This window comes from Callithrix jacchus, chromosome 7 (genome assembly GCF_049354715.1).
Source record: "Callithrix jacchus isolate 240 chromosome 7, calJac240_pri, whole genome shotgun sequence".
NCBI classification, from domain to species: Eukaryota; Metazoa; Chordata; class Mammalia; order Primates; family Cebidae; genus Callithrix; species Callithrix jacchus.
The window spans coordinates 91,577,075-91,598,270 of NC_133508.1; the positions used below are offsets into that span (position 1 = coordinate 91,577,075).

Below are 21,196 nucleotides of genomic sequence, written 5' to 3' on the forward strand. Positions count from 1 at the left end.
CACCTTGGCCTCCCAAAGTGCTAGGATTACAGACATGACCCACTGCACCCAGCCAGTTAGTATTGTTAAATACATAAACTCCAGATAAAGGGGAGGAAATAGTCTATAAACTCTGTGAGGGCAAAAGATTTGCTGGTGTCTTTGCTTCCATAGCCAAATGGCAGTGGCATCAAATATCTGATGAATGAGACAGACTAGATGAATGAATATCTGAGAAAAACAAATATCTTTGATGAGCTACGGGTGGATTTTTGGATAACCTCTTCCTAAACTGATACTATTAAGACAGTCTTAGCAGAAAGTGGTTTTTGAAAGGGAGTAAGCATTTCAGGCCCTTGGAAAGGCCTGGATGGCAGGCTTAGAAATAAAAGTTCTGGCCAGGGACGGTAGCTCACGCCTGTAATCCCAGAACTTTGGGAAGCCCAGGCAGGCGAACTGCTTGAGCTCAGGAATTCAAGACCTGCCTGGGCAACAAGGTGAAACCTCGTGTCTACTAAAATACAAAAAAAATTAGCTGAGTATGGCAGCGTGCACCTGTAGTCCCAGTTACTCAGGCGGCTGAGGCAAGAGAATTGCCTGAACCCAGGAGGTGGAGGTTGCAGTGAGCTGTAATTTAGTCGCTGCATTCCAGCCTGGGCAACAGAGCGAGACTCCATCTCTTAAAAAAGGAAAAAAAGAAAGAAGCCCCTCTACTAGGGTGTAGCTAGACCCTCCCTGAAGAACAGATGAGAGCCATTCACAGAAGCAACCCTGTACAGAGGCCACAGCCCCAAGCCCTGAGCCACTCACACTGGAATCCTGTTTATCCTTGGCTAAGCAAACACAAGTCTTCCCAGATAATGCAAAGGTCAATGGTAGACTTGTAAAAATCTTGACAAAATCTCCACCTACCCACAGAGGGTTCAATAATAAAATATTTCTACAGGAGAGAAATAAATCAGAAGTGGGGTATTTTCCCTCATCCTCCGTTAACACCCCGCTAAGACACAGGCTGAGTGATGGAGTTCTGGATTCCAGACCACATCCCTGCCCCACCCACTCCCCAACCCCCTTCACAAAAAGCAAGAACTGGGCAGAACAGTCACGGGGCTTCTAGCCCGAGAGGCCTCAGAGGTTGTCAAAAGGCTGGGTTAACTGAACAGTGGGCATTCTCCCACACATCTCTGAGGCCACTTCACATCTGAAGCTCCATCGATGTGTCAAAGGCCTACTTCAGAAAAGAAAGGCAAACACCAAGGCCAGCGCTCGAACTGAGCAGCCGAACTTGGACTTGCTCTGAGGGCCTTAAGACTTCAGGGAGACGCTCAAATGCACAGACTGCACAGAGATGCCCTGGGAGGTGGGCAGCCTCCTGATCCTCCCTGACCATTCTTTCAGCCAACAAATGTTGAGTGGGGATCCATTAAGTGTCTGGGCCTCAGTTTACAAGATACACCAGGGGCTCTGCCCCCAGAGGCTCAAGGATTATTAGAAGCATCTTAGAATTAAGTGATGTCTAAACTGAGACATGAAAACTAAACAGGGTCCCCCCAGAGGAGAAAGAATGGCAGCCAAATGCTCTATGCTGGGAGAACAGCCTGTGCAAAGGCCCCAAGGCAGGGAGCCTCCCTCTTCCCTAACTACAGGCTGGCCCCATCTCAGGCTTCACATTCCACCCCAACAACAAATTACACAGCGGTCCTTATTTTTCTATTTTTGTTTTGAAACAAAGTCTCACTCTCTCGCCCAGACTGGAGTGCAGTGGCGCGATCTCAGCTTACCACAACCTCCGCTCCTGGGTTCAAGCAATTCTCATGCCTCAGCCTGAGATTACAAGTGCCCATCACCACACCCAGCTAATTTCTGTATTTTAGTAGAAACAGGGTTTCACCATGTTGGCCAGGCTGGTTTCAAACTCCTGACTTAGGCGATCCACCCATCTTGGCCTCTCAAAGTGCTGGGATTACCGGCATGAGCCACTGCGCCCGGCCACAGCTATCTTTTTTTTTTTTAATGTTAGGTCCCCAGATAATTTTTATTTCAAAACACAGAAATATTCCATGAGTCCCTCTACATTTTTTTTTCCAACATACAAGGCCCATCATTTTCTCATCTCTCCCCGCTGACCACCCTTCCATTTCTGCAGAGGTTTTCCAAGAGCAGTAGCTCCTCATTCCTGAGGAGCTCACATGGGCCTCCAGTTGTGGACATACCCTATCGCCTCACTGGCCAATGGTGGCCCCAGCTGCCTGTCCACGTTTCCAGAGCAGTTCTGGGCAGGGACAGGGAAGGACATACTTCCTAACCAAAAGGAAAGAGCAAACCACAAACCAGGAGGAAGCAGGAAGTCATCCTGAGGCAGAAATTCTTGCTCACCCCTAGATGAGGCCTGAGCAGAGTCTCCGGCGGCATGCAGTGGGCAGTCCATCCACAGATGGACTGGGGAAGCTGGCACTTAGGAAGAGAAAGATCGTTTGGGGGCAGGGAGCAGGACGAAACACTTCCCTGGCCCTTCTGAAGGACATGGCGTGTGCTGGGGACATATAATCACTTCTAACCTAAAAGCATTTGGCTCCCTTGGCTGTCTTTGTCCTCACCCCTGCTCTCCACCAAAAACAGACTTCAGGAAGAAAATGAATCAAGTTTTACAAGCTTCCCTATTTACCCAGGGCTACAAATCTATCAGTGGGGAAGCTTTTAAAATGTTCTCTCTCCTAGCACTGTTCCTTCCATCTGCCACTGCCCCCCAACCCCCAACCCCCCCCCCAAAACACACACCCCTCATAATGGTTTCTTTAGCCTTGGCTATGAATCCTGAGTCTGAAGGAGGAATTCCAAATTCAGATCCTACACCAATCCACCATTCATAAATACTTCCTGCTTTTCATTCCACTCCTCTCACTTATTCATGTTGCTAAACATGCCCCGGAATTGCAGTCTAGGTTCTAATCCTAAGCACAGATACCTTCCTTTCAGCCTCTTATTCTTTTATTCCTGATATATCTACCATGCTATGTTTCATTATCTCAAAGCAGTACTGCAAGCTGAGTACAATCCCCATTTTACAGATAAGGGCACTGAGGCTCAGAGGTTAATCAACAGGCACAGGTTACACTGTGAATGAAGGTTCATGTGGGGATTAGAACCCAGGCTGCTTAACCATCAAAAGCTCTCATTCTCTGCACCTCGGTCCCCCAGTACCCCATATCCATCAGACACAAACAGTAAAGTTGCTTCCATTTTCAAAGAAAAATGACCCATTCTGGATAACCTACAGCTTTAAATACTGCATCTTGAAAGCTAAAGGCCATTTTAACTGATGTATCAAAAAGCATCATGGGGCTGGGCACGGTGCTCACACTTGTAATCCGGGCACTTTAGGAGGCCAAGGCAGGGGGTATCACCTGAGGTCAGGAGTTTGAAACCAGCCTGGCCAACATGGTGAAACCCTGTCTCTACTAAAAATACAAAAAAAAAAAAAAAAAAGGCATCATGGAAGACTCAGCCCACAAGAAAACCATCCAAAAAGTAGAGCCTGTGCGTCAACATGTAGTGGTGGTTCAGTGCAGCTCTAGAGGTACAGGTGTTTAGGGTGGCTTTCCCTCAAGACAGGGATGCTGTCCAATGGCCAGTCAGGGACCTGGGGTTAGAGCTTCAACCCCTCACTCCCCACAGGACTTTGTGCAGGGAAAAGCAAGGGCTGGATGGTCTTCCCGCAGTGGCCCATGAGCCCATTCTTAGGACTGACGTCCTTCAGAGAAAATGTCCCACAGGCACAGCATCTTATGGGTTCTAGAGACATCCACATCATAAACTCCCAGGAGCTGGGGAGGGTGGGGAGATGGCATGATCCCTCTGGCCAGTGAGAGAATCCACACTGTACTGGGGCCCTCGGCTAGAAGCAGCTCAGGTGCTCTCACCCCCAGTCCCAAGGCAGCTCATATCCCATATTCCAGTGTCGGCAAGGGAAGCAACGACATAGAGTCCACCAGAAAAAATGGGAGGAAGGACTGGCTCCATCTTCAAACCCATTTCCCCAATCAGGATAAATTATCTGGCTGGCTTCAATCCATAATCCATAAACTGATCCTACTTTTTTTTTTTAAGAGCGAGAGTTTCACTATGTTGTCATAGGCATGATCATAGCTCACTGCAGCCTCCAGCTCCTGGGCTCAAGCGGTTCTCCTGCCTCTGCCTCCTGAGTAGCTGGACTATAGGCGCACACCACCTCACCTAGCTGAACTGGCCTTACTTTCTGATCCCATCTTCCTCCCAAGCAAGAGGACTCTCTCCTGTCATCCCCAGCTACTACTTAACAGGAGTCCCTTCCTTCTTGCCTGTTAGCACCCTCCCCCTAGTACATTCTTCCAGACCTTCCACACTGGAGCACCCCACTCCCCAGCTCTCAGCTCTCCTCAAGCAGTCAGCAAAACTTTCATTCCATGAAGTAAGAACGTCTGTTCCATCCATCCGTCTTCCTAGGATGCCAGCGTATGAGAAGACAGGCACTTGATACCACACTGGGTTTGACTGCTCACACACACTGGTCTCCCAAAGAGCCCACAGGGCTTCCTTCTCAGTGGATTCCTTCCTGGACCATTTACTATGGCTTATAGTTTCCAGGGCACTGGCCAGAAAAAACCCTGAAGTTGAGAGAATCGGGGCGACCCTTAAAAAGAACTCAATGATTCAACTGCTTAGAGCTGAAATCCAACCTCTCTCATTGACAGCAAAAACGAAGCTGCCAAAAGCCAAGCCATGCCTCTTCAAGAAAGGAAGGATTTCCAACTAACCCTTTCAACTAAATCCAACGTGGGCTCTTAGCTGAAATCCCTCCTACTCTACAGAAGGGCCTTCTCGGATTATTTTCCTTCAAAAAAACATCATTTACACATTGAGTGTCTTTACTTTCCAAACCATTCAGAATTAGGGAAAGGGGGGAAAAACACGTCTGCTTCTATTTGAAACTGTCAAAATTAGCATTCAGTAATTAAAAATCACACCCTTTCTCTTAATAACCTAACCAGCATGATACAATCAGGTTGTGCCAACTCTTTAATCTAATTGACTAATTACAGATTTTAATTTAGTCAGTTACTGAACAACTGTTGACAATTTGTTTTCATTAGGGACAGAACAGAATAAATATTTAGGCTTCCAGTCACAAAGACTCCTGCGATCGGCTCTCCACCGTGACCCCAACTTCAGAGCGAGCTTTGGCTCCATCAATATCCTCAGACACAGGTACACTTGCTGCACTCAAGTCACTTCTCAGCGAGGCCCCAAGCCAGAACAAGCCTTCCCAAAAGTCCCTCTTAAGGCAAAAGCCTTACGTACAAACAGCAGCCTCCATTCTCAAAGTACAGGCAATTCCCAAATTCACACACATCACTCAAGAAGTGGCAAACACTTAAATGTTGTGAAGAAAAATAAATTCAACGCTACATGTCACTGGCTTTTAAGCAACAAAATAAGTTAACAGTCAAAATAGGTTTATCTGCATTCATCTCACTGAGAAGCAAACTGTCACTGACATTTTTTTTTAAAAAAGACATGTTTACAGGTTTCTACTGAAATGATCCAATTCTTTCAAAGTGCATTCCTCCCCAAGGTCCCCATCTCCCAAAGTCATCCAAAGTTTGTCAAAGTAGCAGCAGCACTCACAGGTAGAATGGGGCCCTGGGTTCAAATCCCAGCTCCACTATCTAAAGAATTCATAACAACGGACTCATCACTTCACTTCTCTGAGCCCTAGCTTCCTCATCCAAGAAATGGGATCCGAACAGCCCCTACGTTGTGGGCTATTAGAGGGATTAAATGTCATGGCCACACATAGTACCTGGCCTGGGGTAAATGCAGTAAATGGTGGTCACTGCTGTTTCAGAAACTGCTCTTATATTCCTCATTATCCCTACACTATAAATTAGGAAAGAAGAAGACAAGAATCTGTCAAAGTTTACCAAGCCATTAAGTGGGAAAGCTTGGTGGAGAAGGATGATTTCTGGACTCACTGTCCAGTGATCCATCTCCTGCAGGTAATGGCAGCTCAGAATGGCAGGGAATATAGGACTCCTGCCCTTGGCATGTCTGTAGGGAAAGGAGGCTCTGCAGATGGGAGCTGTCCATGTAGGCTCTTATACCCCTAGTGTGTCTACCCTCCAAGCTGCATTGCCCTAAGAGATAAGCCTTGCTTGCAGAGCCAGAAGAGCAGGGGTGGATGACCTACAGAGGCCTCAGCCAGCCAGGCACAATGGCTCATGCCTGTAATCCTAGCACTTTGGGAAGCCAAGGTGGGCAGATCACCTGAGGTCGGGAGTCCGAGACCAGCCTGACCAACATGGAAAAACCTCATCTCACTGAGACAGGAGAATCACTCCAACCCAGGAGGTAGAGGCTGTGGTAAGCCAATATCATGCCATTGCACTCCAGCCTGGAGTGAAACGCCATCTCAAAAAAATAAATAAATAAATAAGTGATAGATAGATAGATAGATAGATAGATAGATAGATAGATAGATAGATAGAAGGCTCAGCCATCTCCAGAGAGAACTCTGCATTCTAACCTTCCTCAGTCCTGGGGGAAACATGAGATGTCCTTCTACAGAGGTCAACCCTAGCCATGCCAGGACAAAGTGAGAAGGTACCACTGCTAGGTGGGTCCTGCCTAAGGATTCTAACCAGGTCTCTGGAAAACTTTACTGGGGGCTCTTAAGGCATTGCTAATATTTTTTAAGCTCTACAAGAATTAGGTCTGCCTCAACTGAATTGGAACTAAAATTTCCAATGTTTTTCTGTTGACCAGAATTCTATTCTATTCTATCAACCTGGTGTGCTCACACTGGTTCCCCTGAGCTGATGAGAAAGTCTCATTGGCAGCTATATAGTTCTCATTTTCCACATTTCTTCATTAAAATTAACGGTGACTCAATGCATACAATCTCTTTGTAAATAAAATATTTTCCAGCGTGGAGTCCACAGGGGGTGGTAGGAGATTTAATAAAAGGGGGCCTTTCAAGTGAACAGATAGCAAATCTTTCCTCTGAGTTACATAGTTCCCAAAGCCAAAATATTTTCTTCCTGGATGAACTCATTAAAAACCAGCCCAATCCCTCCACCCACAGAGAAGCACTGCGCTAGTCAGGAACCCTACGAGCCCAGGCAGGGCTTCGGCTAGCTCACCCCCTCAGGACCCATCTGGCCCTGCCAGCCCCAGCATCAAACCACCTTAGGTTGGGTAGGGGGTCATCAACTAATGAGACAGAAAAGATACCAAATCTGGGCGGGGCACGGTGGCTCACACCTATAATCCCAGACCTTTGGAAGCCCAGGCAAGAGGATCACTTGAGGCCAGGAGTTCGAGACCAGTCTGGGTGACATGGCAAACCCTGTCTCTACACCCAAAAAATAGAAAAATTGGCCAGGCATGGTGGCACATGCCTCCCACAGATACTTGGGAGGCTGAGGTGGGTGAGTCACCTGAGCCCAAGGATGCTGAGGCTATAATGAGCCAAGATTGTGCTACTATGCTCCAGCCTGTGCAACAGAACGAGATCCTGTCTCAAAAAAATAAATTTTTTTTTTTTTTTAATTAAGAAGACAAACCTGGCCAAGCATGGTGGCTCACACCTGTAATTCCAGCACTTTGGGAGACTGAGGCGGGCAGAGCACCTGAAGTCAGGGGTTCAAGACCAGCCTGGCCAACATGGTGAAACCTGGTCCCTGCTAAAAATACAAAAATTCGCCAGGCGTGGTGGTGGGCACATGTAATCCCAGCTACAGCTACTTGGGAGGCTGAGGCGGGAGAATCACTTGAACCCAGGAGGGAGAGGTTGCAGTGAAGTGAGATCACGCCACTGCACTCCAACCTGGGCAATAGGCCGAGACTCGGTCTCAAAAAAAGAACAAGACAAACCTATTAACTCTACCTTGCCCATTACTGAATCCCTCTAAGTGCCTCCATTTCCTTCTCTGCAAAATAGGAAAAACAGATCTTAACCCACAGAGCTGTTTCAAGTATGACAGTAAACAAAACCTAAAGCACACAACAGTTCCTGGTATACAGTTAGCATTCAGTAATTGTTTGCTATTGTTATCAATTCTTCCACCAAGAAATGGGAGGAATGCCTGTCCCCTACACATTGCCCAACAGGGAGAACTAAGAATGCCTTTAAGGGTCTGAACACATAGTAAGTGCTCAGTAAGCACTGGTTTGCTTTGTTAAATAGGGAATTCACCATTACTAAGCCAAAATAACGCTGTAATTTATCCCTCCCCAGGAACTCCCCACCCCAAATCCCAGTGGTCAACCTCCCATGAAGACTATCGCTCTCTAAAATCCCAGGGACAAGAGGCAAACATCCCGATTTCCTCCTAGTCTCTTTCCAGCTCCCTCTGACAAAGATGCTGCCAGCAAAATAACACCAAAGAAAGTATGTGGCGACAGTCAACTAGATTTAAGTTCATTTTCTGTAGCTTGGGGTCAGAATCGACTGAAGCACTCTGGTGATCAAGTTTTCCGCAATTCCCTATTCCACGCATTAGCTCCCTGACAGAAATTCACTGCGGTATTTAAAGTGGCAGCCATCACAACTAACTCAAATTGTATTGGCTTCCCCGGTGCTGAAATGCTCTGCTGAAACCATCAATTGGCCAATTCGGAGATAACGTGGTGGCTGAAATTCCCTGTCATGCTGTAAAATCCCCTTTTGAAGCGGCTCACCAGTGCGGAGATCGTAGAGAGCCTGCCCAGAGCTGTGGGCCAGGGCTGCCGCCCACAACACAAGCGGGCTCAAACTCCGAGCGGGATCTGGCCGGCGGGCGGGCCGTGCTGCCAAGAGGAAGGGCCTCTAGAGAGAGGATAACATTTTCTATTGGAAGCCTTCTAAAAGCCAGCGAGCAAAGACCAGCAGCACGCACACGCCCGGCACCAGGCCTGCCCACTGGGCCGTCTGCCCCCGGCACCAGCCGAACAGCCAAAGCCACAGGAAGCTCTTGGCCTCTCCCAAAGAAAGCTGCAAAATTCCTAAAGGATGGCACCGGCACAGACACAGACATGGGCTCCAGCCTCGTAGGTGGAGGTTTTCTCAAGTCAGTGGTGGCCCCAGGCTTGCTGTGTTACCAGCCTGCTTCAGCCTCAGTGTCTCCATCTAGAAACTGCCTCCTTCTTTATCCACATTTGAAACGGCCTTCTCAAAGGATACCACAACTCACAAAGCATTTTCACACATTCTCGCCCAACTTCCAAAAAGCTGGAGGGGCAGAAAAATGCTGGCCCACTGTTTCCTATCATTTCACTGGGAATGAAATGATACCACTGGGAATGAAATGAAATGGTATCATTTCACAATACTAGACGACTTACCCAAGGCCATCTAAAAGAACCAGATCTCATACCTTGGTCATCCCAGTCCAAATCCTAAATACAGTCCACAACACCGAATAAGTCCCCATCAACAAATGGCAAAGCCTGCCAGGCAGCGGGCACTGGGCAGTAACTGCCCACTGACCTACTGCTATTTCCACCTGGTCTGCAAAGCTACGCTCTGCCCCTCTCGAAGCTCAAAGCACTGCAGCACTATCCGGAATGTGAGAGAGGCCTGCTCTCCCCCACCGCCTCCTCTCTCAAATAGCCTTTTGTGACTGGGAAAGAAGGATCAGAGGAAAACCTCAGGCAGCGGCCCCGGGGAGCAGACGTGCTTCTTAAGGTCAGAGGATTGTGAAACAGAAGTGAAATGTCAGGCGCTTCACCCAAACACATAAAGAGCAGAGGACACAAAACCTGCCCTGGAAGCTGTGCAAACAGCTGTCACCAGGAGGGGACAGGGAATTTGGGAGGTTGGGTCAATCTCAGTCAGACAGGATGCCTGATGACCTATTCTCACTGCCGCCACTGCCTGAGCCCTGTTCAGACACAAGCTCCACAGGGGGCAAGGGACCCCCACCTCAAACAGACAGGCAGGAGGAGCTGCCCCACAGTCAGCCAGCAGGGACAGGCTGCAGACTTTTCAGGCTTTACCTAGAGAGCCATGTGGACTCCGCTATCAAGAAAAGTGTTGGCCGGCAGCAATGACTCACTTCTGTAATCCCAGCACTCTGGGAGGCCGAGGCAGGAGGATCACCTGAGGTTGGGAGTTTAAGACCAGGCTGACCAACATGGAGAAACACCCTTTCTACTGAAAATACAAATTAGCTGGGCATGGTAGTACATGCCTGTTAATCCCAGCCACTCAGGAGGCTAATGCAGGAGAATCACTTGAATCCAGAAGGCAGAGGTTGCAGTGAGCTGAGATTGCACCACTGCACTCCAGCCTGGGCAACAAGAGCAAAACTCTGTCTCAAAAAAAAAAAGAGAAGAAGAAGAAGAAGAATGTCTCTGCACTCTCAGGCCCTCTCCTCCCATGCCGACTCCAGAGTGGTCCAAGCCACAGTCGCACCCCGTCCAATGGGAGATGTTGCTTACTCTGCCTTCAACGAGCATCTGTTGAGACTTTCTGTGTGTTCAGTGCACTAAGACTAGGGCAGCAAACACAGAGACAAAGGTACCAAGCGCCCACCTGGCACAACTCTGAAAGCACAAGATGTGGTGGGGAACAATTCCCCAACAACTCTCCAAGGTAAAGATCATTTCCTTCTAGTACAGATCTGGAAACCGAGGCTCAGCAATCGCTCGTCACTTGACGCAAGCCACTTAACTTGTAGGAACTAAGATTCAGTCTCAGCTCTCTCTGGGCTAGAGGCCTCCTGACTTTGGGTTGAGCCCCCAAATAAGGCAAATACTACAACACAAACCCAGCGCACACATACTTTTATATGCACACATAAATCACTGAAAACAGACATTTCCAGAAACAGTACTTATGTTTACTCTGCATAATACAGTTGTTTCTTTTTTGGTAATTGCCAGTCATGACCCACTAAGTTGGTTTCACGATGTACTAATGGGTCACAGCTCGGAGTTTACAAAACGCTTCACCATGTGCCCCTTGTCCATCTTCATTAAAACATGTACTTAACACATTTGATGCCTGGGCAGTAATCACATCCTTCTCACCTCTCAAGGCGCAGAGCCCTGCTCACTGACCTCAGAATGCATGCAAGATCTGCAATAGGCCCCACAAATGGGGTAGCAGAAAAACCAAGAAGATAAAGTTCCTCTCCTCAAGGAGCTTTCATTCCAGAAGGGGGAAGGGAAGAGACACCACCTTAACTGAAATAATTCGCCTTCCAGGCAGTTGGTAACAAATGACTAATAGAGTTAGTTCCTGAGGGACAAAAACAGAAGAGGGATATCTTCCCATGTGAGTCTTCCTGGCAGGCCTGGTGGAGGCGGCCATATTCCAGGCTGGCATCAGCTCTGCAGAAGGAATGGTTGGTAGGGAGGAAAAAACCCTCTCAGGTGGTATAGTACCAAGCGGGAATCATGGTGAAGAGGCCAAAGTGGGTTGGGAAAGTGCCTGTTCCAGATTCCTAGAAAATGAAAAGTCATGGCCGGACGAGGTGGCTCACGCCTGTAATCCCAGCACTTTGGGAGGCCGAAACTGGCAAATCTCCTGAGGTCAGGAATTCGAGACCAGCCTGGCCAACATGGAGAAACCCTGCCTGTACTGAAAATACAAAATTAGCCAGGCATGGTGGGGCATGCCTGTAATCCCAGCTACTTAGGAGGCCGAGGCAGGAGAATCACTTGAACCTCGGAGGTGGAGGCTGCAGCGAGCCGAGATGGCACCACTGCACTCCAACCTGGGCAGCAAGAGTGAAACTCTGTCTCAAGAAAATAAGAAGTCACTAGAAGAGGAGAAAATGGACAGTGATAGGTTAACTTCAGGCCAGGCACAGGCCAGGAGCAACCGTGCGTCCACCCTTTTCTCATCCTCACAAGCACCCGGGCTGGTGTGGAAGCTGCATATGTGACTTGCTCCTCCAATCACTTGGGGGAGGGGAGGCATACGTGACTTGCCCCCACAATCCCTCAGGGGTACCTAAAACCCAGGGATCCAGAGAGCTGATCAACAGGGAGGCTAACCCATGATGGTTCACAGGTCACAGGCACACACCTCTCACCCCAAGGTCATTCCACTGGCTCCTTGTCAGGTATCACTGAGAACACTACCCAACAGGCAGCCAGGACTCAGACCAGGCTGTAAGTGAGGTAAGAAAAATGACAGCACAGTCCAGGAGCAGTGGCTCACACCTATAATCCCAGCACTTTGGGAGGCCCAGGCAGTAGGATCCCTTGAAGCCAGGAATTTAAGACCAGTCTAGGCAACAAACCGAGACCACGCTCTACAAAACATTAAAAATAAATTTAAAAAAGAAAGAAAGAAAAATGACACATTTACGCAGCACTTATACTGTGCTAGACACTAGTATACATGTTGTATGTGTATATAAACTTACTTCATCTTCATGACCTTATAAGGTAGGTATACTTTATGTGTTTTTTTGAGACTGCGTCTCACTCTGTCGCCTAGACTGGAGTGCCGAGGCTCACTGCAACCTTCACCTCTGGGGTTCAAGCAATTCTCCTGCCTCAGCCTCCCAAGTAGCTGGGATTACAGGCACATGCCACCAGTCTAACTTTTCATTTTTAGCAGAGATGAGGTTTCACCATGTTGGCCAGACTGGTCTCTAACTCCTGACCTCAAGTGATTCGCCCGCCTTGGTCTCCCAAAGTGCTGAGTTTATAGAGGTGAGCCACCAGCCTGGCCTGGTATACTTCATTAACCCTATTTTCCACCCAAGGAAGTTGAGGCTCAGAGGTTACTTAAGTGCCCACATTTGCACAGCCTGTAACCACAACAAGGTAAAGGAAAGCATGCTAAACTTTTTAATTAGGCTTGCAGGTTTGAGTTCTACTGGTAACTTCACTCGGGCACCTTTCCCTCTGGGCAGGTTTGTTTCGATACTTGCAAGAACACTAGGTAACCTCCAGTTCCATCACCTGCAATCCTGCTATTTATATCTACAATAAATACATATTTCACTATGACACAGGAGTGGGACTGTTTAACTCCCTCCCACCCCTGCTACTCCATACTGACTCTGTATCCTGGTCTCTTAGAAAAACAAGGATCATTCCTCACAATTCTTTTTAAGCCCAAATCTCATCCTGGACTGCATCTGTTTCTTTAACTGGACAGTGAGCAGAATAGGAGCTTGGTAACCTGAAAACACGGCAATGTCTTGTTCTCCTGGTCTGGGGGCCAACTTATCAAGGCCTCAGGAGTACCCCAGGAAGTCCAAAGAAAAAGAAGCCAATATGGGCAGAACCAGCTTCCCATGGACCTGCCATGGCTGACACTTCCCTTCTCAAGCTCACCCCTTCTCTTTAAGACTCCTTTTTTTTTTTTTAATTGTATGAGGGAATCCCCCCAAAAAGGGAGGATTCCCTCATACAATTAAAAAAAAATAATAATCAGGTTCAGTCTGGGCAAGATACATACCAAAGAGAACAACGCAAGACCCTCATTTAGGGACTTTCAGTCCTGTTCATCCCTGTTAACAATGACACAGGATTTCACAGCACAACCAACTTTCCCTGGACAGCTTTCCATGCCTCTCTCACGGTGGTCCCCATGGTGGGCTGCGCCAGGACAGCCCTTGAGCCTATTTTACAGTAGAGGGCCGGACCTTGAGAAACGCAGGACCCCCACAGCTAATGAGGGCATGAAACCGAAATGCAAATCTAGATTCCTGCTGATGCCAAGCTGCACACACTCTGGGCCTTCCCACTTAGCTATGCAATGGCCACATGAGGGAGTGGGACAGGACCACTCTGCCCAATATAGATAAGGGGTACAGACATCTCAGGGGAACGTTAATCAGTACGAGTCTGTGACAGGACTGCCAGCTCTGCCCCTTTTGAAGGTGCGGGGGTAAGACAAGATGGCTGGGATGGGTGGTGGGTTGGAGGTTTAGGATCAATCCTCCATGGATACTGAGGGATGACTGTACTGTATTACTTAACCCTCACAACCACTATGCAAAGGAATCACCAGTCCCCTATTCTACAGATGCGAAAACTGAGGACCCCAGCCAGGAAATGAAGATCCCTGACAATTTCCAACCAGGAAATGACAGAGTAGAGACTACAATTCACACCGGAGTCCAAGCCACCAGTCAGAACACAAAGCCTTTAAAATCCAGAGGATTCAAAACCCAGGAAAAGAAATGGGTAACCCAGAGAGAAACATTCCTAAAACTCATCTTGCTAAGGTTACAAAAAGCGCCATTACCCCAGCAAATCAAAACCAAACAATCGTTGATTGTCTATTTGCTGTAAGCTCCCAGCAACATGTATTAAAGAAGTTTATGTGAATTGTCCAATGCACTTGTGCCATAGTCAGAATTATTACCAAGCTAAAAAAGATTAATTTTTCTAAATACTGTACCTCAGACACTATTATAAAGGCTACAGCTAGTGTAACATTTCTGTTATCTTGGCTGACAGACCCCCAAGCACACACACCTCCCTGCCACTTCTCCCTGTTAAGGCTTAAACACACACATTCACATACAGAGGCAGGGAAGCCAAGGGAAGGGGGCCAGGCACCATTGACCTGAGGTACCCACTCAAGAACCTGCCTCCCTCACAAAATTGAGACGACCTAAGGGCAATGTGGGGAGAGCTGGGTGTCTCCCAGCTCCCTCTGAGTGCTGGCTGGCACAGAGCTAACTCTTGGTCCAAGTTTGCAAATGCTTAGCTAACAAAGATGGTATTATGCGAAAGACTGGTGCACGCTGCTGGTCTGGGAGTTCAAATGAAGTGACCACTGCCAAAAACTTTGTTTGGGTCCCCACCACTCCCCCCTGCCCCACCTCCCGCCTTGAAATAAAGGGCAAGGATTTGCAATTTGGGGTCTTGCCGCCACTTGAAACCCATTAAGGTGGCTGTGTTGCTCAGGTTCTGGCAAAATGCAATTCCAGTTTCTCATTTAATTTTTAATTAACTACCGATGGAGGAGTTTGGCAGCCTCTGGGGTTAAGAGGAATTGCAGAAAACAGGGCTGGAGCCTAAAGAGGGGCTGTAACCCAAAGCCTACGCTCCGAAGGGAATCGGGGAGAGGAAAAAAAAGAAAAAGTGTGTATGTTTTGTATTTTTAATCTGCCACACGAGGTGCCAAGGGTCAGAGCCAAAGGCAACGCCATGAACTTGCCAGGACCTCTGGGCAGATAGCTAGCCTGGCTTATCACAGGGCAGCACACTCCCTCAGCTCCCTGTAGCCCAGCTGCAGGCCTTCTCCACCTATTCCTGCCTGCACTGCCACCCTCTCGTTCCCCTCCCCCAAAGGGGTTCTGGCAGGCATGGACACTCCCAGCCTGGCAGGAACCTCACCCTCAGCACATCCAAGGAGAGCCCTCTCAAATATCACTTTGCTATTTCAAACCCACCAAGGACGCTGGACCCCTGCCACACAGCCACAAATACCTCAGCGCCTGCCCATGCCCACAACTCTGGGGCACTTTCCTACTTTAACCAACCCTCCTCAAGGCAAAGTCTCCCCTCTGCTGAGGCAGGGGTCAGCAGAGTCCTACTGGGATGGGAACACAGGGCCAGGGAGCCAGCCTCAGGAGCACACAACAGCCAAGATGAAAGGGACCTCAGGTCTTCAGACAAGGGAAACTGAGGCAAGCAAAGAAAATTCAAGTTCATGGAATTCCACATCCATTTCACTCCTGAAGTTCTTCACTGGGAATCACAGAGGAGCCTGGAGTTGGAGCAGCTGTCCATGAACCTCCTGAAACCATGCATGAAGTCCCCTTTATGAAGGCTTTCTGGAAATACTGTCCTAGCTTTTATCACATTTACCCTGCTGAGAGTTAAGAGTCGCTGCACCACAACAAACTCCTTTCCCAGAGTTCAGGTCTCACCTCTGTCAGTGACTCTACAATTCACCTTGTAGGGGCTTCCGTTCAATTCTGTTAAGTTCATTTCTTCAGTAAACATGTAAGGGGCACCAACCAGCATACCTGGTGCCAGGTATGCTTCAGGTCAGTTGCAAATACTTTCCCTCTGTTTTGCAGGGATTCTCTATCGAATGAGTGTCAACACAAGCTGAGAGGTAGAACTAGAAAGATGGAGAATTTCTAGTCTCAGCTCTGCCACCACCTGGCTACCTGCCCTCAGACAAGCCACCTAAACTCTAGGATTCAGTTTCCTCATCTGTAAAATGGGAGTGAGATTTTATAACAAAAACCAACCAACAAGGCAGCTGCAAAGTGAAAATGTGTTGTCAAAAAGTACAGCAGACGTGTGGTCTAAGAATCCATCACTATTCTCTGGTCTCTTTGGCTCAAAGGCCACTCATCTCTTGGCCTTCCAAATTCCACCCATTTCTTGACACCAAAAAGAAAGCACAAAATTAACTACCACATAGAGGAAGAGAATTGCTTGTTGTTTGAGAAGGCACCAAAGACACTTCCCTGCAGCTCCACCCTGAAGAAAGTCAAAGCAGAGAAGGCAGCCAGGATACCACTGGGCCCACAGTAAGAGACATTCATGCAACTGGAAGTGACCGCTCTACAAAGGGTCAGGACCCAGACAACAGTATCTAAGAGAACCCAAAGAGATGTCCCAACCCAACCCCATGGCCTTTTGCCAACAATCTGGGATGCACTGCTCTGGCTTGAAGGCAACAGCAAGAAAATTACAATGGGACCTGACCTTCCTCCCATTGCCCCAGGACCTCTTCTGATTTAATGCAAACCAATTTCTCAGAAAAGTCCACTCCAGACTGAGTTCCCCAACACTCCCATTCCCCCTGTAAGCACTTCTTACCCACCAAAGATGGGTCTTGGCTGCACAAACTCCCCATACCCTGAGAATCTTTGGATCTCCTTGATAGGAAACAGAGTGTCAGTCAATAGACACACTGATTTACACTCTACTTGATTTTCTAAAAAGTAGTTACAGCAACTAGTTAATTGACTTTAAAACCACCTTGTTCAAGAGCACCCACAAGTAAGTATTTGAAAGAACACCATTCAACTCTCACTACCCCCAAGTGACTTATTCATTCTTCCTGTGACCTTAACTCCTTCATTCAATCAGCATCTGTGCCTGCTACATGGAAGGTACCGTGGAAGCTACAGAGGTGAATAGTTCACGGTCTCAACCATGGAAAAAAATAATAGGCTGTAGCCAGAAAGACAACCCTAAGTGAGAAGTGAGCTGGAATTGTGCAAACAAGTGGTACTTGCCATGGGCCTGTAGGGCCAAGCCAGGCGGTGTTCAAAACACCCATTCTGGAGTCAATCACGCCTCCATGTGTGTGCATTCTAACTCTATTACTTCCCAGCTGGGAATTAACCTCTGTGTGCCTCAGCTGCTTCATCTGCAAAATGGAGTGTACAACAAGCCCTCTCCCATCAGGTCCCTGCAGGGTATGAGGGACTGAACCTACAGCAGTTAGCAGAATGGCCTAGCACATGGAGAGCTGCCAACAGAGGCTTTGTATAGGTGGTTTTTATAGACATGGAGATGAAGGGGTGATCACAGAATGCAGAAAATGATCTTGTAAGTCCTCTAAAGATGAACAAGATTTGAATAGGTAAGAGAGGAATACATCCAGGGAAGAAGAAGGAGTCAGCAAGAAGCTACTGCAATCATTCTAGCAAGAAGGAATGAAGGTTAAGTAGACGGTAGCCACAGGAAGGAAGAGACCTGAGAAAGACAAAGAGAAAAGAGGGTTCCTTTTCCTAATTTTCTTTAATTTTATCTTAGTTTTCCCCTTGCTTCTCCATCCACTGTTACGCCTTCAACTCAATGCTACCTGCCTTAACTCCTTCATAATCCCCATTCATCACTCCATCCCTCCTCCCACATGATCTGGCTCTCAGGCCACATGATACCAGGTGGAGCCCAATTCAGGAAAATAGGTATGAAGTGTGAGCCTCAACCAGGGTGACCTCATCACTTAGTAGTATCTTCTAAATGTCAACGCCAACCTCAGTGATCTCTATACAATTCTACTGCCACTCCTCAGCAAACTACTGAAAGCAACCTCATGTAGGAACTTCCACTGTCGCTATATTGTTTCAAGACAGAACACCACACCGCAAGTTCCCAGAGCCTCAAGCACCCAACTTGGCTGAAATGGTTAACTTCTCTGAAAGGTACACATAAAAAATAGCATAGATACGCTACCTCAAGAGAATGAAATAGATGCACCCACCCATCCACGGATTCTAAAATGAAACCATTTGCATCATAGTCAAAAGCTAGCAACAGTGTTGGCTGTTCATAGGTTTAGAAAAAATACCATGCGGCCGGGTGTGGTGGCTCACACCTGTAATCCAAGCACTTTGAAGGCCAAGGCAGGCGGATCACCTGAGGTCAGGAGTTCAAAACCAGCCTGACCAAAATGGTGAAACCCTGTCTTTATTTTAAAAAAAAAAGAGAGAGAGAGAGGAAAAAAAAAAGAAAAAATACCATACAAGATTTTTACTAGGTAGAAAAGTCAAATTCACCAACTATTTTCATATGTCTGTTACGTCTTAGCCTCCCTGAACATCAAGTTCAGGAAACCCTATCATCACTATGGGATTTTCCCAGAAGAACCACATCATAAGTGAACCAGCCACGTCTCCCTTTCACTACCATGTAAGTTTACCAGATGAGAAGTACCGTTCACCAGCTTCTCTTTTTCAGCCCTAGAGAGGGCACAAGAACTGCTCAATTTCCTCAGCATTCCATTCCAAAAGCAGGAACTTTTCAGTCACAACAAAATTGTATCACACTGAATATTCCCAAAACCAGTGGGCCACCAGCTGAGTCTCTAACTCCTAATACTACAGAAGAAATTTTCACCATGGGACATTGCTAGTCATGGGATTTGACTACTTGTGAAACAACCAGATGAGTTCTGGTCTCTTAACCGATTTCAACCTCCACATGCAGAGAACTCAGATGGCCGGGCCAAGCAGGTAGGACCTGACGATGTTCAAGAAACCAACTCCCATGGACCCACGGATTCCCAGGACCATTCCTCCCCACTGCACACAGAGGAGCAAAACCAATTAGATCACCTGCTATATGGACACACTTAACCACCTACAGGGCTAACAAGAAGAACTGAATGGAGGCTATGGAAGACCTTCAGACACATCCTCTTCCATCTCCCCAAGACGAGTCCTAACCCATTTCATCAGATGTCAAGTCTGATTCTAACCCAGGTTTGAAAGCCATGTGTGTGTGTAGCTGTCCCCTTTGGGGACTGCTATCGGAGATGAATAGTTGGCAGACATCTCTCTTGTAATAATTTCCTAAATCTTAAGAAACTCATCCCGGTAGAAAGTGAGTAATAGCATAGAAAGAACTACAATCTGATGATGTTTACTATCTTCACAAGAATATTTTGGCCACAAAGTTATGTATGAACTAGCTGAGGATCTCAGTGTACAGATCGTCTTAGTGGACAGCACAGAAGCTTACCCACACCAAACACACACACCACCCTCCCATAATTTGAAAGACTGCTCTCTAGAAAGTAGAGCAAGAGTCCATTCCACCAAATTCTCATTCAACTCCAAAAACACAAGTTTCATATTGGGTTTGCTTGTTAGAATTTTTTTCTTAAACCAACACTAAAGAGGCTCAGTCCCCTCCCAGCTAACTGTTCACTCTTAACGTCTCACATAGTTCTGAGTCCTGTACAACACCATTTAGTTCTCCAGACAGATATCTACACAATTTTGCATCATTACAACATTATGAAACACCGTTCACCAAGTTAGAACATTGCTGGAGAAGGGTACCGTGGGGAGGGCTGCAGAGAGGTGGGCAGGGGAACAGAAAGAAAGGCAAGGAGAAAGTAAGACCACTGCCAACTGGCTGTCTATTTGCTTTTTGTACTAGAGAAGTTAGAGCTATCCAACCCTGTAATTATTGCTAGGATTAAAAATTTGTTACTCACATAATCATGAAAGGCTTTTGCTTCACTTGAATGTTCACAAGTGTCTCTCCTTTCAGGAGCTGCACAGTAAAGGTCCCAAAATACACTGCAAGGAGAAAAATAAAATAATATCAGGTTACTAATTATTACTTGTGTACACAATGGCAAGTGCACAACGCATGGCGCTAACAGTACTAGGTCTCCCAAAGGCTCCGTCCCACCATATCAGCTCTCATTGGGCAAGCAGCCTAGAAAACAAAACACATCCAACTTCTTCTGGCAAGCCAGCCAACATTCATGGGAGTCATAGTTCTTATATATCAAATACCTACTACGTGCTGGATATCTCACACCCATACTACTTGTGTCTACCATGTACTGTAAGGTAGGCAATTTTCTCTCTACTCTACACAAGGGCAACTGAAGCTCAAAGGGGTTAGTAGAACCCACTCATGGACGCCCTAGGAGGATGAACATGAATGTGGATAAGAATCCACACCGGTCCCGCCTCCCGTCTTTTTACTACCCAAACCAAAACGCATAAAAAAGCTGCAAGTGCCAAAGTCAGGACACAACTATCATTCAGACTGGGAGACGCTAGCAATAAATGAAACTTTACAGGTTTGAAATCCCAGAGCCTGAAACTTCACTCTTCCCACCTCACCCCCACTTCCACCCCAGCCCTCCCCCAAGGAATTCTCATGCAAGAACAACTCCTCCCCCAACAAAACAAAAAACACCAATCAATTAGGCAAAGGACAGGTCACAGTCAACCAAACATCTAGTCCTTTCACATTGCAACAGAGGGCCCTGTTCAGAGAAGCACCTGTCAGGAGAGGGAGAGGAAGAACGAAGCAGCCCTGGAAACACCTCCTCACCCCCTACTAAAGATTTTGTATAGTCACTCTAACGCTCTGTATTAAAATGACAGACATACAAGCCCTTTGTCAACCAATACCCTATACAAACATGGAGTAGTCACTCTAAGAAGAGCTGGAGGCCCAGGGACAGAACCAGCTTAAAGAGTAAAGTGGGCACCAAAACCAAAGTCTGACTCCTGGCGCAGTGCTCTTGTCCTCATCACAAACAGCCAGCTCTGCAAGTCACCAGACAAGCATCTCACTCGAGGTGTGTGAATAATGCAGCCAGCCCCTCACCGGACAAGCTCCACTGCCTCCTCCCGCTCCAGAAAGCCTGGGTCATTTGCTCAGTGTCAAATGGCACGAAGCAACTTCTAACAAACAGGACCACAGCCACTCAAAGCCACCACCGCCCAGGCCCAACACAGCAGACTCTACGTTCCTGCGGCTGAGACAGGGATGGAGA

General features: G+C 47.4%; 1 protein-coding gene across 9 annotated transcripts in view; it reads right to left on the reverse strand.

The window, feature by feature from the left end:
- SSBP3 (single stranded DNA binding protein 3) overlaps positions 1 to 21,196 on the reverse strand; it is a 176,845-nt gene that overhangs the window by 152,541 nt on the left and 3,108 nt on the right. For all 9 annotated transcript variants that reach the window (XM_054236279.2, XM_035251581.3, XM_054236277.2 and 6 more), the window contains exon 4: positions 19,892 to 19,976. Coding sequence is in view for 6 of the 9 variants with exons in the window: in XM_035251580.3 (XP_035107471.1) it covers positions 19,892 to 19,976 (85 nt within the window). In the remaining 3 variants the exon portion in view is untranslated. The remainder of the gene's footprint in view (positions 1 to 19,891; positions 19,977 to 21,196) is intronic.